General features: G+C 38.1%; 1 protein-coding gene across 2 annotated transcripts in view; it reads left to right on the forward strand.

The window, feature by feature from the left end:
- LOC149309943 (macrophage mannose receptor 1-like) overlaps positions 1-16376 on the forward strand; it is a 65080-nt gene that overhangs the window by 21184 nt on the left and 27520 nt on the right. For both annotated transcript variants that reach the window (XM_089533319.1, XM_089533318.1), the window contains exons 8-17: positions 1352-1509; positions 2391-2504; positions 4697-4812; positions 5846-5994; positions 6318-6517; positions 7869-7993; positions 9399-9486; positions 11210-11354; positions 14765-14806; positions 16106-16269. In XM_089533319.1, coding sequence (XP_089389445.1) covers positions 1352-1509; positions 2391-2504; positions 4697-4812; positions 5846-5994; positions 6318-6517; positions 7869-7993; positions 9399-9486; positions 11210-11354; positions 14765-14806; positions 16106-16269 — 1301 coding nt within the window. The remainder of the gene's footprint in view (positions 1-1351; positions 1510-2390; positions 2505-4696; positions 4813-5845; positions 5995-6317; positions 6518-7868; positions 7994-9398; positions 9487-11209; positions 11355-14764; positions 14807-16105; positions 16270-16376) is intronic.

The following is a 16376-nucleotide window of genomic DNA, read 5'->3' on the forward strand; positions in this document are numbered from 1 at the left end:
ACTTGCCTTTGTATTTGTGAAAACACATTGGTTTTCATAGATCATTTCAGTCCAAAAATTGGGCTCTCTTGTTTCAAAGAAATGTGAAGATTTGAGGAGTCTCTGGCATAGTCTATAATATACAGAACCAGCTTGCTGCATTCTGTAAACTGCAGCATATTTACAAAAATAAAAACAATATGGAGAAGTCTTGTGCATGTTTCAGGAATGCCTGTCCAAAAACTATGGCAGGGGGAAAAACAGTATAAAAAGCAATTATCTGCCATGAGCTAAAGTTTATAATGAGAGTGAGTGCTGGAAGCCAAACACTCCACTGCATTCTGCCTGATTTTTGAATTAATCAGAGGAAGTTCTGTGTACACATTTTGGCCCGTAACATCTCATTTGTAGTGATTCAGATTCAGTAGAAAGGAAACACCTGCTATAGTTTGGCACAGAATTATTAACTCAGTTTCAGTCATAGCTACTCTTACTGGCAGAAAGAAGGCAGTCCATGCACATCCTTAAGCCATTAACATGAACTTGTTCTCCTGTGAACATACTGGCTATCAAATATTGCCGAATAAGCTTTTCTTAGTCAGAAAATGATCACTGGGGAACTTTCCCTTCATAGTTCAGTGCCATGTATTGGTGGAAGTATGCTACCCTGTCCTCACCTGATGGAAGATTCCTATAGTTTCAATGTGATTTCAACTGTATTTTCTAACACTGTTACAGCTTTTTCCCCCCTGTTAATGTACAAGTGTGTGAACTGGAAATGTGTAGGGCTATGAGAGGTCTGTGATTCTTCTGATATTTCTAACCAATTGTCACCTGCCCTTTTGTCCATAAATTCCTCACATGCCAGAGCATAGTCTTTATTTGCAATAGTGGGTCCCTGCTACGTGATTTTCTTGGCAGACTTATTCATAAATAGTTTGCTACTGCCTTCCTCTTAATCTGAGAGAATGTGACTTTCTGAGGATCATCCTGTGGGTTTCCCTGGCTGAGCACAGATTTTAACCCTAGTGTCCTGGAATCTTAGTCCAAAACTCAAACCACTACACCACACTGACTCTTGTCCCTCATTGCTCATGAGGATCCAGGAATGGATCTAGGAATGCTGATAATACATTAAATGAAGTCATTGTGGCTTATCAACGAAAATGTTCCTTATGTTGTTGACTGGGAGTTGTGATCTGCTCAAAAGTTATGTTTCCATGTAAAAACTAAAGGAAACAGGGTGCTTGGCTAGGGCAAAATGGCTAATCTTCTGGAGCTGCATCTTAACTACTTTCAGCATTCAGGATTTCTCCTTCTCCCAAGTCTTCTGAGTAAAATAGGTTATCATATTTCTCTATACATGAATTAGGACCAACTGATGAACTGTGGATTGGACTGAATGACCTCAAGGTTCAAATGTACTTTGAATGGACAGATGGGACTCCTGTAACATATACCAAATGGCTACCTGGAGAGCCAACACATGCTAGCAGCAAGCAAGAAGACTGTGTTGTTATGAAAGGGAAGGTAATTTTTTCTTCAGTATCTTCTATTATTAAAATATTTTTTCAGTCTTATTTCATCCAATCTGATACTTCTACTTAGCATAATATCTATTAGCAACGAAAATTCATTTAAGAATTCTAACAGAATTAGTGTTGTTATCTGAAATGGAAAGCTACCATTGTGGTGCTTTCTTTGGAGGGACACTAGCTTAAAATGTTTCAGTGGGAGTGGCATTTTGAAAATTGTGGTATTTATTTAAAACATGTTGCTCTCATTGCTGATTTAAAATGATACAGGATAACCTCTTGTATTATAAGGCCAAAGTAGGTATGGAAGGAATATTTGAAGACATTCACAATAATAAATGGTTAAAGGAACATATTTTTGACTGTTGGGAAACCTGGATGAGAATCCTGAACTGGCAGGAAACATTTGTGGTTTAGGAAAGTTAGTTCACTCATGAAGTTTTTTTGCACAGAAAATCATATTTTATGCAAGGAAATAGGATTTTCTTTCTAGAAAATAACATTAGAATGAGAAAATGCTGGGGAATTTGTGCAAAAAAGGCCATGTGTATTTTGTGAAGAATAAGTCTTTAGCTACTACTACTACTACTACTACTACTAATAATAATTTCTTACCCGCCTCTCCCCATGGATCAAGGTGAGGGATAACAACAATTAACAAACAACAACATCAATTAAAATACATTGATTAAAACACACATCAATTTAGAAGGACAAAAAGATAGTTTTGAAAAACTACAGTTTCAAAGCCTTTCTTGCAGTAGGAAGAAATATTTTAAAGTGACTAATTGGTGTCTTTGAGTATGAAATTTATGAAGAAGTATTTCCTTAGGTCAGAATAGGATCATTGACCGATATCTTTTCTTTCTTTTACAGGATGGGTATTGGGCAGATCAAGAATGTGATGTGAAACTTGGATACATTTGCAAAAGGAAACCATTAAATGAAGCGCCAGAGGAAAAAGAGATGATTCCAGAAGGCTGCCAGAGAGTAAGTAGAAGGCTAGTTATAATCCGTTAAATGCACATTTGATTACAAGCAACTCAAAATTTATTTATTTAACTTGTCAGTTTATTTCACTTACATCCCAGTTTTCTCCCAAAATGGAATCCAAGGTGGCTTACAATAGTTAAAATAAAAAGCAACAGCCAAAGAAAGTTAAAACATTGATTACAAAAGTTAAAAGAATATTAAATATCAGTATTACTAAAAATATGAAATGCCATGCCCTTCTACAGTTCCCAGACTTCCCTAGCATTGAGTGGTCTCAAACAGGATTATTTCTGCAGTGTGTTTTGGACCTAAGTTTCTGAAGATGCAGATCCAGTTCAGGAAAACAGAAGCTGAGTGTGGGGAGATGGGCTTTTCTGTGCTGAAAATATTTGCTGAATCGATAAAACATTAATAAATTATTATTTTTCACAAATGCCTCATTGCAACAGTCTCTGAATCTGTTTTGATGACAAAGGCTGAGATTTATCCCCTATTTGACACATTTGGGTATTGGCCTCTCTCAGGAATTGTGCATTTTGAGTCAGGGAGGGCATAACTAGCTCTTTTCCTAATTCCCAGCTCTTCTTGCCCCCCATCTGGGATTTCACTTCTCACTCAAGTCTGGAATTCCTTTGTAAGGTCTGTTTGGCCTACCATTATGAATTTTGGTCACTGTGTAAAAATGATTGTATTCAACAGGATTTTACAATTTGTCTCCTGACTGGGAGATGAGCTTACAGTTGGAGACTTTTAAATATTTTGATCTTGTGTGTAGCCTTTTAAATTTATTAATTTCTTTATGCTCATGTTGTTCAGTTTGATTGATTTGTAGCTCACCTATTTTATTTCATTGGATGGGCACACCTGAGATAGGATAGAAATGAATCAGTGTCATTTCAATTCCATCACTTGGCCATTCACTCAAAACCACAAGGTTGCGAGTTCAAGACCAGCAAAAGGGCCCAAGCTCGACTCAGGCTTGCATCCTTCCGAGGTCGCTAAAATGAGTACCCAGAGTGTTGGCGGCAAATTAGCTTACTTGCTAATTAGCTTACTTGCTGTTCACCGCTATGATCTTTGGAATAGCGGTATATAAATAAAAAAAATAAAAAAATATAAAATGTAGTGTAGTCCTAATGGACAGTTATTGGATTGTCTTCCCTCTTCCCTAATATTTTAACATAAAAATCCTGCTTCGAAAGATGGGAAAATATTTGGATAAGGCAGCTGATGTAAAACATGTTCTGTTGGTCCTACATTGCTGTTCTAAAAATATACTTTTGATGAAACAGATATACCGTATACTCGACTATGTCGACCTCCTGTATAAGTTGGGGGTAGGTTTTGGGACCAAGATTAGGGATTTTGATATGACCTGTGTATAAGTCAAGTGTAAAACTTAGGGGGAATGTGACAAAGGATCTAAAATATGAAGCAAGGAAAACAATGCCAAACATCTTACAAAATTCCGGCAGACACAGCTGTTTGTGCTCATACTAAAGGCTGGATGGATTAGAGAATAGAGGGGTGTGAGTGCTTTCAGGACAGATTATATTTTGCCTTTCACCAGGGGATGGTTTCTTTTTTAATAAGAGTTTAAGTACAGTACTTACATTGATGCATGGATAAGTTTTTGGGGTCAATTTTTTGACTAAAATTTCTAGACTTTAACATGAGTATATACAGTACTTTCGGGAAAGTGACTTTTCACCAATTTAACGTAACTGTTAGCTTTTTCATTTAAGGAAGTATTTATGAGCCTGTACAGACAGGCCAAAATAAAGCTGCTTTGGGTCACTTTGGAGGTATGCTGTTTAAATGACACACACATCTTAAGAAGCCAGAAGCTGCACCAAAGATATGCCCCAGTTCTTAGGACTGGAGTGTGACTTTGGCATGGCTTCTGGCCTCTTAGGACACATGCATCATTTAAACAGCATTTTGGCCTGTCTGTATGGGCTCTATCTTAATTACCTTCTATTTCTGCTAAGACTCTCATTGCCATTTCTTTCTGGATTTAGTTTTGACAGTATGGGTTTCCATGCATTTTTTTACAAAGGTATACATATGCTATACATAGATATAATTTATATACATGCATTCAGAGAGAGAGAGAGAGAGAGAGAGAGAGAGAGAGAGAGAGAGAGAAATGTATATACATGATTTTCTCTTCTTTTTTTCCTCAACAGGGCTGGAAAAGACATGGTTTGTACTGTTACATGATTGGAAATGTGTTTGCAACATTTGCTGAAGCAAATCAGACATGTATAAAAGATGGTGCCTATTTAGCTTCTATTGAGGACAGGTGAGATTTTTAAATAAAACAACTCAAAGCAGTAGTCATATTAGTCAACTGCAGGAAAAATAACACAGAGACCTGTGGCATCTGAAAGACTAACCTTGTGCAGCATAAGGTTTCATGTGCTGTAGTCTATCTGCTGAAGTTTTAATGGGAGTAATGGTTTTTCCCCCCACATCTACATTTATCATTTCCCTTACTTTGTGCCAGGATATTTCTGAATGGTTAGTTTTAATATGATTTTGTGAAAGGTCAGTATTAATAATATAATTGCCATGGTTTGTATTTTCTGCTGTTTTCTCACTAGTACCACAAATGTGTGTTGTATACTTCAAGGATCTGCAAAACTAGACTTCAAAAAGCTAATTCTAAAATTTCTAAAATTTTCTAAATTAAAAAAATAACCTCAAGTACAGAGTACCTATTAGTACCTGTTTAACCATAGTTAAGAACAGTGTTGATGGGACACTTGACTATTGTTAGGTCCAGTGGGTACAGGAGAGTTTCCTCTCTGAGAAAGGTTTGCCAGGGCAAGCATGAAATCTGGAAGAATTAGTTGTATACTAACTCTGAGAGTAATATTCAGGTTGTTTCATTTAGGAAGGAATTAAAATGAATATATTTCTGTTTTCAGAGCTGTTTTTACAATTTTACATATTGTTTCACACTGTTTTTGTGAACTCTGTTCTATTAACAGAAAGATAGGATCCAATCTGAATGTAGGACCTGCTCATATGACCTTGATCCCCCCTCTACATATTGAATAAATATAGGTTAACAATCTTTAAAATGAGCTTCTGCTTTTCTCCTCCCAGCAATCTTCCAGCATGCTATTATTGTTCTCTACTGTAAAAAGAGGAAATAACACTCATAGGAATGAATATGTTTTCTCACTGAATTGAACATTTCTTTGAACTGTAGAGGATATACAGACTTATGTTGCTACTTTGGTGCATTTCAATAATCATTATTACAAAATAATTTTCCAGATATGAAGCACAGTGGAATTTGAGCTTTGCCATTTACCTCCTTTTTGCAGATATGAGCAAGCATATCTGACCAGTTTGGTTGGGCTTAGGTCAGAAACTTATATCTGGATTGGCTTGTCCGACATGCAAGAAAAAGGAACGTTCAGGTGGGCCAGTGGAGAACGTGTCAAGTTCACTCACTGGAATTCAGAAATGCCTGGTAAATAGATATTTTCTGTAGAACTGATTATATACTAAGATTGGCAAGTGATGATTAAACTTGCTTTTGCATGTCCTGTATTCTTAAATGAAATGGGAAAAGCTATGTTGAAATGATCACCTTTTAAGTTATCCCCCCTCCCCACCGCCACCTTTTAAAGTAGCATGGCATTCATAGGAAGCAAATCCCAGGTTAAAGAGGTGGTGGTAGCACTGCTTGTTAAGAGTCCATAAAATTTCATGCTGAAATACATAAATTGCTAACTAGGGACAGGTATTGCCTTAAATGAGATGAGCCTCTCCTTCTCTTCATGTACCATGGAGGACGGAAGCCAGGCTGTGTGGCTATGAGAACTGGAATTACAGGGGGATTATGGGATCTTCTCAAATGTGAAACAAAGGCAAAATTTCTATGCAAGCGCATTGCGGATGGAATGACTCCCCCACCTCCACCAACAACAACACCGGCTCCCAGATGCCCTGAAGACTGGGGTCCCAGTGATGAGAGGAGTTTGTGCTTCAAGGTATGACACTTGATTTGTACAGGAATTATACAGTCCTTAATAAATGTTTTCCCTTTTCTTTTTCTAAAACAGCAACAACAGTATTTGTAGGCTGTCTCAGCAGGCACACCTGGGATAGGTAACATGCACTGAAAATATAATATGATCCGACACCCTACTGCACCTTATAGAGCTGCCTCTGCCACCTCAATAGTGACATCTGACACATGCTGGTAGCAGCAAGATCCACAATGTTAGTGCAGTCTCCCCTGGTGAGCTTGAGGGCTTCATTGCAACTATCTGAAGTAACCATCAAAAAGATGGGGTGTGTCCTTATTAGCAGCATGGCCAGACTTTTAACAGTGTCCAGTTCAGAGAATGAGCCCACTTGTTTGATACTTTTTGCATTAGCTTGGCAGTTTAAGGCTGGGAAAAGATATGTTAGGAATAGAGTGGGGGAATGAATCTCCTGCTAACTTTATAGCCCTCATAGCTATGAGGGAGGAGATAAGTTATATTTGTACATTTTGATTTTCTTTGCTTCTGAATTATATAACCCTTTGGGAATCCATTTTCCATTAACCTCAGCCTGCAGATGTAAACTCCAGCCCACATAGGGAATGTGATTGTTGACTTGGGATAGTCTGAGTAGAATTAGTTTGGGAGCCCAGTTCTACCACTGGCTGTGAGGGGATGCTGGACCCCATTAAAAAAAGGGACTGGAATGCTTCTCTGCTGCCTCTGCGGCATCATCTACCAAAAATAAAGCTTATGTTATAGCAGTAACATGCATCAGTGCTCAGCACTGAAAACACAGTTCCCTTTTGGGAGACCTAGAGCTAAACCTGATTCTGGCACAGAAGACTTCCCCCACCTAGAACATTGTCCACCCATGAGTGAGAAGTGACTAGATGATGCGACTTAGTGGGAGATAGCTTCATTTAACAAACGAATACAATGAATATGAAGAAAAATCACTGGAGGTATAAGATAAAAATTATCCACAGGAGCTGTAGGAAACCTAGGCTGAAATACTTTCATACAACAAGAGGATAATCTTTAAACTGTTTCAGCTGTGCTCTGTTGTAATGCAAGGATGGACAGCACTTTTTCTTTCCTGTCAAGTGTTCTCATAGCTCACTGACTTTGAATACTTTGGGGGGGGGGGGAGGTTCAGTAAACCCATAAAAGCACAGGGGTAGAACCATGCTGGCTAAGGGTTGTGCCCCCTCCCCACCGCCAAATAAGTTTTCTAAATCTGCCTACAGAGATACAGGTTGCTCAGCCTCATTCTATTAAACTTTGTAGCATTTCTTGTGATCAAGGAATGCACAGGTATATTGTGCCTAAATGTGAAATATATTTTCATTAGGCTTTCACAAGAAAAGATGAACAAAAATCATGGGCTGATGCTCGGAGTTTTTGTATAGCTATTGGTGGTGAACTGGTCTCCATTAGCAGTTCAAAGGAAGAACGTTCTCTGCAACGCTACTTATCGTGAGTATTTAGATTTATCTTCATGATTATAGTTCTTTCACTCCAGTAAGAAATTCAAAAAGCCATTTGGAGAGCCTGCTTTTGAACAAAACACTTTAGGAAATAAATTTGAATTCATACAGTGAGTCACAGGTCACTCTTTGTCACAGACTGACAATGCCTCCTTTTCTAGTTAGAAGACATTTTGACATTCATTTTTCTAATTTGTGCTTTTAGTTACAAAATTTACCTAAATTTGCACAGAAGACATTTAAACATTCATTTTTTCCTAATTTGTGCATTTAGTTTTAAAATGTTATCTAATTTACAAAACTTTAACCCATTAACTGATGCTTGTTGCTGCCTTTTCTCTCCAACTATGTTTTCCCCCCACTTTCATTTGAAAATACACATACTGGGGCACTGCCAAGAAATAGTGTGCAGAAAACAATAAGACTTGTAAATGTAAAGTGATAGAGACAATGGGTATGTTTTCTCATGGCAAGTCAGTACAAAAATGCTCCTTTTTATCACTACTGTTATACTGAACAAAATTTCTTTTTATCCCTAGTAGACATAGAGTGGGTAACTAAAAAGGAGACCATAGAATGTGAAACAGTTTAAATGTTACTGAGAGGGTAAATGTGAACAGGAAAATTTAAAAACTGAAAAGTCTCACATATAAACATGATCACATGCATGCAGGTGTATGTGTGAAAATATGAGTAACAGGAAATTGAAGAAGAAGGTGTATGTGTGCAAATATGAGCAACAGGTACAAACATATCTAGCTAACTTAAGTAGTCTGTGTCCCTATTTTATCCTGATCCCAACCGATATCTTAACTGTCTTTGGCCCAGGCCTCCCAATCAGTTTTGGAGTTCTTTGTGTTCCCTCCAGGATCCTCTACAAATGATCACTATTAAGTAATCTTACCATGTAATGCTCCTCTCCCCCACCCTTCTGTGCCTTCAACTGTCTCTGCATGCCCTCAGTGATGGCTTCATGTGCCAGAGAGGCACGTATGCCATAGGTTCGCCCTAGGGCAAACCTATCACAGGGTGTTCTTGGCAAGATTTATTCAGAGGGGGGTTACCATTGCTTTGCCTAAGGCTGACAGAATTTGACTTTCCTGTGGGTTTCCATGGCCAAAAGGACTTGAACCCTGGTTTCTCAGAGTCCTAGTCCAACACTCAAACCACTATTCCATGTTGGCTCTTATCTTTCAAATAATCTTATTACTGGAGCAAAGCTATTCCAGTTTATGACTCAGACTGGCCTTGTTCTACTCCAGTAATTAACAATTTAATCTTTTCTAAAGAAATTTTTCAGACGTTTCAGGAACTTACAGTATTCATAAAAACGGACTTCATAGGAAAACATGTATATTTAATTTGCCTCTACCTGTGTTTTTGTGATATCCTAGGAACTTTGGATACTCCAATGAGCATTACTGGCTTGGTTTAAATTACTTAAGCCCAATGGAAGGATTTGCTTGGAGCGACGACTCTCCAGTGAGTGACTTAATTGTTTTCTTAATATTTTGTTTCTCTGGTTTTACTGCCTGCATGTCTGGGTGAAAAACATAGGGGAGCTGAACTGACAGAAAGAGGTCTGGAATTGGGCAGTAAATAATTTCACATTTTCAAATAAATTGGACTGCCACATAAGGACGAAGCCATATCAGCAAAAAGTAACTTGAAAAGTGAATACTGTATGTCCCTACCTGCATTTTGTAACCAGAATTGTTAGTGTAAGACTTTATAACAGTTTACTTAATACAAAATATTTGGCACTAGGATTTTTTTTTCCTGTTTGGTTTGCAATTTTGTTTTCAGTGTTTTGGTCAATACATTGTTTTAGTCTAAATTTAAGGGGGGATGGAAATCCAGAGACAAACTGAATAATCAGAATGTGTGAAGGGCAATAGATATCTAACCATCATCAAACCATCATCCTACCACATATGGGAAGACAATAGAACTGTGCTAGTGGTCTCAGCTCCCTCTGTTATGTGCCTTTCTTCTATCCCCTCTTCCATGGGTTTGAAAGAAAACCACTGCAGTGGGCACTCTGTTACCTGAATGGCTATATTAAATTGTTGTTTATCAGTAGCCTTTTTCCATGGATGTGGAATTCTGAATTCTCTTCCACAATTATTTAAGCAGATAATGATTCTTGTACATTAAATACCGTATATACCTGTACTTGTCTATAAGTCTAAAAATTTATGCCCAAAAATTGACCCCAAAATCCTAGGTTGACTTATTTATGGGTTAGTATGGTAATGTGATAGCAGCTCTTTCAGATTTCCCCATGCAGTTTCTTTCTGTCCAGAGCCAAGCAGATAGAGTCCTTGGTGACCGATTGATTGATTGCTGTTTGTTTATCAGTCCCTCTCCCACCCTCACACTTTGCAGTCTCGGGAGTGAAGGCTGAAACACTGAAGCCTCGTATTGATAGCTGCTTCCCTCTTGCCGCTCGCATACACACACTGAAGAAGCCTCCAAGTTTTACACTCAACTTATGTGGATAGGTTGAGTGTAGAACTTCTAGACTCCTTCAGTGTGTGTGTATGCGAGCGACAAGAGGGAAGCAGCAATCAGTATGAGGCGTCAGTGTCAAAATCCATAATTTTGGCCCCAAAACTTGCCCTTGACTTAGACATGAGGTTGACTTATATCAAGTATATATTGTACATTAGTTGTCACTTTAATGAAAACTCCCACTGAGTGTTGCCTTGAAAGCTATCATTTTTAAAAGTTCTGAATGATATGCTGACATAAATGCAGCTTTTTGTGATAAATTGAAGGTTTTACTTCTTTGAGTCCATTTATTGTGCACTGGTTTAAATTTTATACAAGCTTCAGGGAAATAAATGGCTGTTCAACTACTTGTAAAATAGGCATGCAATATGCTGACATAAATGCAACTATAAAAAGTAGTTATAAAAATAACTTGCTAGTCATACGAGTTAGAACAATACCATGTGTTATTTTTGCAGTTGGAAACCTTTCCCTTTTGTTCTGATTATACATTGTGAATTGTATTTCAGTTTTGTTGAAAATTGAGTTATCCTGACAACCATTTTGGATTTTAAATTGCCATTTTGGTCATCACGGTGCCACAGAATGACACTGAATACTCTATAACTAATATATTTGATTCTATAACTGTAGTACAAATGGTCTAGTCTTCTTTCTGAGCATATAAGTAACAAATGAATTTCAATGTTAGTTAGGATATGTAAACTGGGGATATGGAGAACCCAATAATTATAATGGAATAGAACACTGCGCAGAACTAAATGCAGATGTTCGTATGCGCTGGAATGATGTGCACTGTGACGAATTATACTCTTGGATATGCCAGCTCAAAAAAGGTAAGATTTCTTGTCAAGTAAATGATAATATAATCAGAGATAGCTAAAGGGTGAAAAATTACATAATTCTGAAAATAAAGACTAATAAGCATCATAAACTCAATATACCAAATAATTGTTCTATTTGATCACTTCAGATAGCTTGTCAAATATGAAACATGTGCTATCCTCATATAAAGTTTATGTCAAAGTATCTAACAAAAGATAATTCATCATCTTTAGAGTCAAACAAAATGTCATAAGAAGTTTTGAAGATATCTTATTTTACTGAAAATAGCCAAAGGTGTGTATAAATACTATGGAGGCAATTTTACAAGCTCTTTTGCTCCCCTGGCATGACTAGTTTGTTCTAGACTGGGGACCAGGAGAGGGGCAGGGAGCCAGGGGAATTATACTTAACAGCTCACCCCTTTCCCACATCTTGCCATGATCCTTTACACAAAATAGGAAAAAGTAGTACTACCTTTTTAGACTCCATCTAACCCCCTCCCAGCCATGTGAGTCCATCTCAGCCCCTGCACAGATCATCTCAGCCCCACTGCCTTCCAGAGGGAGGAGAGGAGAAAACAGAGAGGGCAGACAAGGAAAATCAAACAAGGGCCAAAAGACAGATAAGAGACTAAAATAAAGAAGGCCATGAGGGGGGAAGGGAAAAGGAGGGAGGAGAAGGGTAGGGAAATGATCAGTTCAACAATAATGGGGGTGCACACTAAATCGCCACCAAATTGCCAGCCACCATCAGCCTGGGTACAAACCATGCTCCACCAGGACTTTCTGACAATAGTGCTGGCGGAGCATGGCTTGGACCCAGCTGGGACCCGGGCTGATGGCAGACAGCGATTTGGTGGCAATTTAGTGTGCAATAATACCCACCTCCATTTCATGTCCCAGCCCAGGAGGATGGAGCCTATGTAAAACGCCAAGCAATAAGCTCCAGTGTTAAAGCCAAATTCAAGTGTGAGACCCTAAAAAACCAGCCTTCTGTATAGAATTGTATAAGAAATGGATCCAGTATGGATTTTGGTGGGAAGAATAGTAAAAAGGTAGTACAGTCGGCCCTTCTTATACATGGATTTTTTAATAGATGGATTCAAGCATCCACGGTTTGAAAATGTTCAAAAAAAGTATAAATTTCAAATATCAAACCTTGATTTTCCATTTTTCATAAGGGACACCATTTGGCTATGTCATTATATTTAATGGGACTTGAGCATCCATGGATTTTGTTATTCACGGGGAATCATGGAACCAAGGGGCCACTGTAGAAGTGGTTCTTTTAAGTAATACAGTTTTATAAAACACCATTTAAGGTAACCAAGGTGCTGTACAGACGGGCAATTTTTTGCCGGTTCAAAAAGGATTTTTTGCTGTTTCTTTCTGACCATTTTGCTGCTCCTTTTTGAGTTGCCAAACCACCAGAACAGGGCTGTGCCGGGCAGTTTCTGTGGCACTGATCCATCTGTTTTGGCCCAAAATGCATGTATGCCTTCAAGATGTTTCTGAGTTATGGCAACCTTCAGGCAAGCCTAGCACAGAGAATGTGTTTTTTTGTATCAACACATGATTTCTGCACAAAAACATTTACATAAATTTCTACACAGAATAATTTCCTGAAATACTTCAGGATGTGTGAATTCTGGGTGAAAACTGAGGAAAATATGCACCTCTTTTTTTAAAAAAATTCTTTCCAGTTAGATTTTCTGAATGTCAGGAAACTCATTTTTCAATCAGGAAGTGATTAAGAATGAATATTCTTTCCACCTTTAATGAGAACAAAAAATATAACTTATGTAATGCTACAGTAATCCTTGGAAATGATTTCTTTCTTTCTTTAAAAAAATGTGTTCTAGAAACACATTTTAAAATCCAGATACAAATATACTAGTGTCTACTGGAAAAGCTAAAAGAGGGTGAAAATTATTATTTGTTAAAGGGTCTGTTAAAGCATCATTATACTATAACCTTAAGCATCAGAGGCCCACTATTGAGCCTGGCGGATTTTAAAGATTTTTTTTGGAGTAAGGCCTTTTCTCTGTCGCACCACTTACCTATTTGTACGCAAGATAGAATCTTCTGGGGGACTGCTCCCAGACCATGGGAAGGTTGGTTGTTTTCCTGTTTGCTCTCTTTCTGCTGCAAGGCAAAGACCTTTTTGGCAAGCTTTTGGGTTTTTTATTACTGTGGCAGAAGAGTGTTTTAATGGATTTTTATAAATGCTTTAAGCTACAGTGGGTCTTTCCCTTACGTGGGGGATCAGTTCCAGATCCCCCCATGTAAGGGGAAATCCGCATATGCTTGTGCCCCATTGCAAACAATGGGACACATACTTGTGGGACATGGCAGGGCAGCACACGTACCATTTCTTTAATCGTCACATGGTTTCAGCGTAAGCTTGAAGCTGCATATAGTGCACCCACATATGTTATGGGCACACTGTATTCCAATTTAGTACTTTAATTTATAGTCACTGTGGTGTAGTTGTTTGAATGTTGGACTATGACTCTGAAGACTGGGATTTAATTTGACTCCCAACTAGGTGACCTTGGGCAAGTTACATGCTCTCAGCCTCAGAGGAAGGCAAAGATAAATCTCCTCTGAACAAATCCTGACAAGAATCCTCCATGATAGGTTTGCCATAAGACACAAATGACTTGAAGACACACAGCACCACCACCAGCAGCAACAACAATTTAATGCTGTTAATTTGCTGATGTCAACCCTAATGTAAGCCTATCGTGTGTGTGTGTGTGTGTGTGTGTGTGTGTGTGTGTGTGTGTTTGGCAAGTTTCTTCAAGGGAGGGGGGTTTGCCATTGCCTTCCTCTGAGGCTGATAGTGTGTGATTTGCCCGAATTCACCCAGTGGGTTTCCATGGCTTAACGAGGATTTGAATCCTGCTCTCCAGAGTCATAGTTTAACACTCCATGCTGGCTATTATATAATTGTGCATATAATTGTTTACTGAATGGTTTTTAAAATGTTTGTATCAAATAGGTTTTAGCTGTACTTTGTTTTAATTTGCTCTAAGCCACCTTGGGGCCTGTACCAGGGGAAAGGTGGGATAAATAAATAAATAGTATATCAGCTGCCAAAGGACATGAATAGAGATAGGTGATTTGCCTTCAGGTACTGTTCATGTGCTCCCCACAAGCCTTTGTTTAGCCACTGTGGGAAACAGGATGCCCGACCAATTAGGCCACTGACCAAATGCAGCAAGACTCTTGCTGTGTTCTTCTTAGGCTTTTAAAACTAGCTAAGGTGGAATCTCCAAATAAACATCTCAATATTTTTGCAAGATATAGGAGTTTCCACCAACTTGAGGTATTAAATGTAGCATTAAATTAATTGTTGATTTCAGTGACAGAACACCCAGGTAATAACTATATAAATCTATCTGTCTATATTTTTATAGGATTGGAACCAAAACAAGAACCAACAAATCCACCTTCGCCAAGTGAGTGTGCATGGCTTCTTCAAGGAAATATGTTACATGAGTAGACAGTGATGGATGGGGAATTAATAGGGCCATTTCTCAACAGGCAGGAGGTTGTAGCTTCTTTGGTGTAAGTTCCTAAATTACAGTTCTTCCTAGGTTAGCTGTTCTGGACTCAAACTTGGTACGATGGGGGCAGGCATTGATGTGTCTGTCTTGCTCAACATATAAAGTCATGGTGGGTCTTTTGTTTATCTGAAACCTATGATTCCTCCTGTGATTTTTCTCACAATGCTTCTTTGCTTTAAGCAATCTTGTCATTCATTATATATAAGCCAGTTTGAGAGAAAATTAGTTAAAGGAAAGAAGCTGTATAGAGGTTTTCACACATTATACTGCTTCTGTATGTGGCTGGTTGTGAGCCTCTGCCTACAATGATTTCTACCCAGCTACTAGAATATTTCTAAATCCAGAAAACAGAAAAAATGTATAGCTATACCTGGGCTGTTTGGGAGCACATATGCACTCAGTTTGGGCAGGTACCATCTCAGGTCTTTTTACACTACACAATTATGGCACTATGATTCCACTTTTACTGTCATAGTTCCTTCTTATGAAATTGTAGGTCTTGTATTTGCAGAATACAGACTCCATGAATTCATAAGATGCAGCCAAGACAGTTAAAGTGGAATCATAGTGCTATCAATGTGCACTGTGCAAGGGTCTCCAGTGTCAGTTTTGAGGCCGGGGATTTTCCATTTTGGTCCAGGACTGTAGCAATAGAAGGATTTGAGATGAAACCTTAGGTCAGGGATTGTGTGCTGTCTAAATGCTGGACTGTAGCTCATATCATCCCAAGGCAGCATAGCCAGTGGTAAGAGCTGGTGGGACCTGAGCAACATCTGAAGGCCTCATTTTTCCCATCTCTGCTCTGAACTGAGAATGTCTATTTTCTAAAACTAGCACGTCACTTGTTAGCCATGATTCTCCAAAAACAAATCCTTCCTTCAACACTAATTAGAAGTATCTTAAAAGCAGCATGTTATTAACAGTGGCATGTTACTAATATGTTGCTTTTCAATTACCTTTAATTATTTTGAACAATGGCCAAAAAAAAAAAAAAGCCCAACAGAAAATAACATTCCAAAACCAAAGCTTCAGAGTAATGAGTAAATGTCAATTGTTACATTAAAAAGTAATAATATTTCCAGTCATTACTCTTTGTACCAGGCTCCTGAAATGATGCTTGGATCTTGTAGACTTCCTAGTTGTTTTGTTGATTTGATACGAGAATATAAATTTGTGCTATCTCTGTTCCAGAATTTGAATTTACCACTGATGGCTGGCTCATTCAAGGAGACAAGCAGTATTACTTTGGCACTGATAAAGTTCCTATGGAAAAAGCACGGGAATTTTGTAAGAAAAATTTTGGGGATCTGGCTGTCATTGAAAGCAACACTGAAAGAAGATTTTTATTAAAATATGTAAGACACTAATATACTGTTTTGTGTTTTAACTAGTTCAGAACACTTAATTTTAAGACACTTCAGAAATTTTGACTTTGAAATTTGTATTCCTGAAGTTTGTTCCT

This window comes from Sceloporus occidentalis, unplaced genomic scaffold (assembly GCF_023333645.1).
Source record: "Sceloporus occidentalis isolate IW3139 unplaced genomic scaffold, rSceOcc1.0.p SCAF_7, whole genome shotgun sequence".
NCBI classification, from domain to species: domain Eukaryota; kingdom Metazoa; phylum Chordata; class Lepidosauria; order Squamata; family Phrynosomatidae; genus Sceloporus; species Sceloporus occidentalis.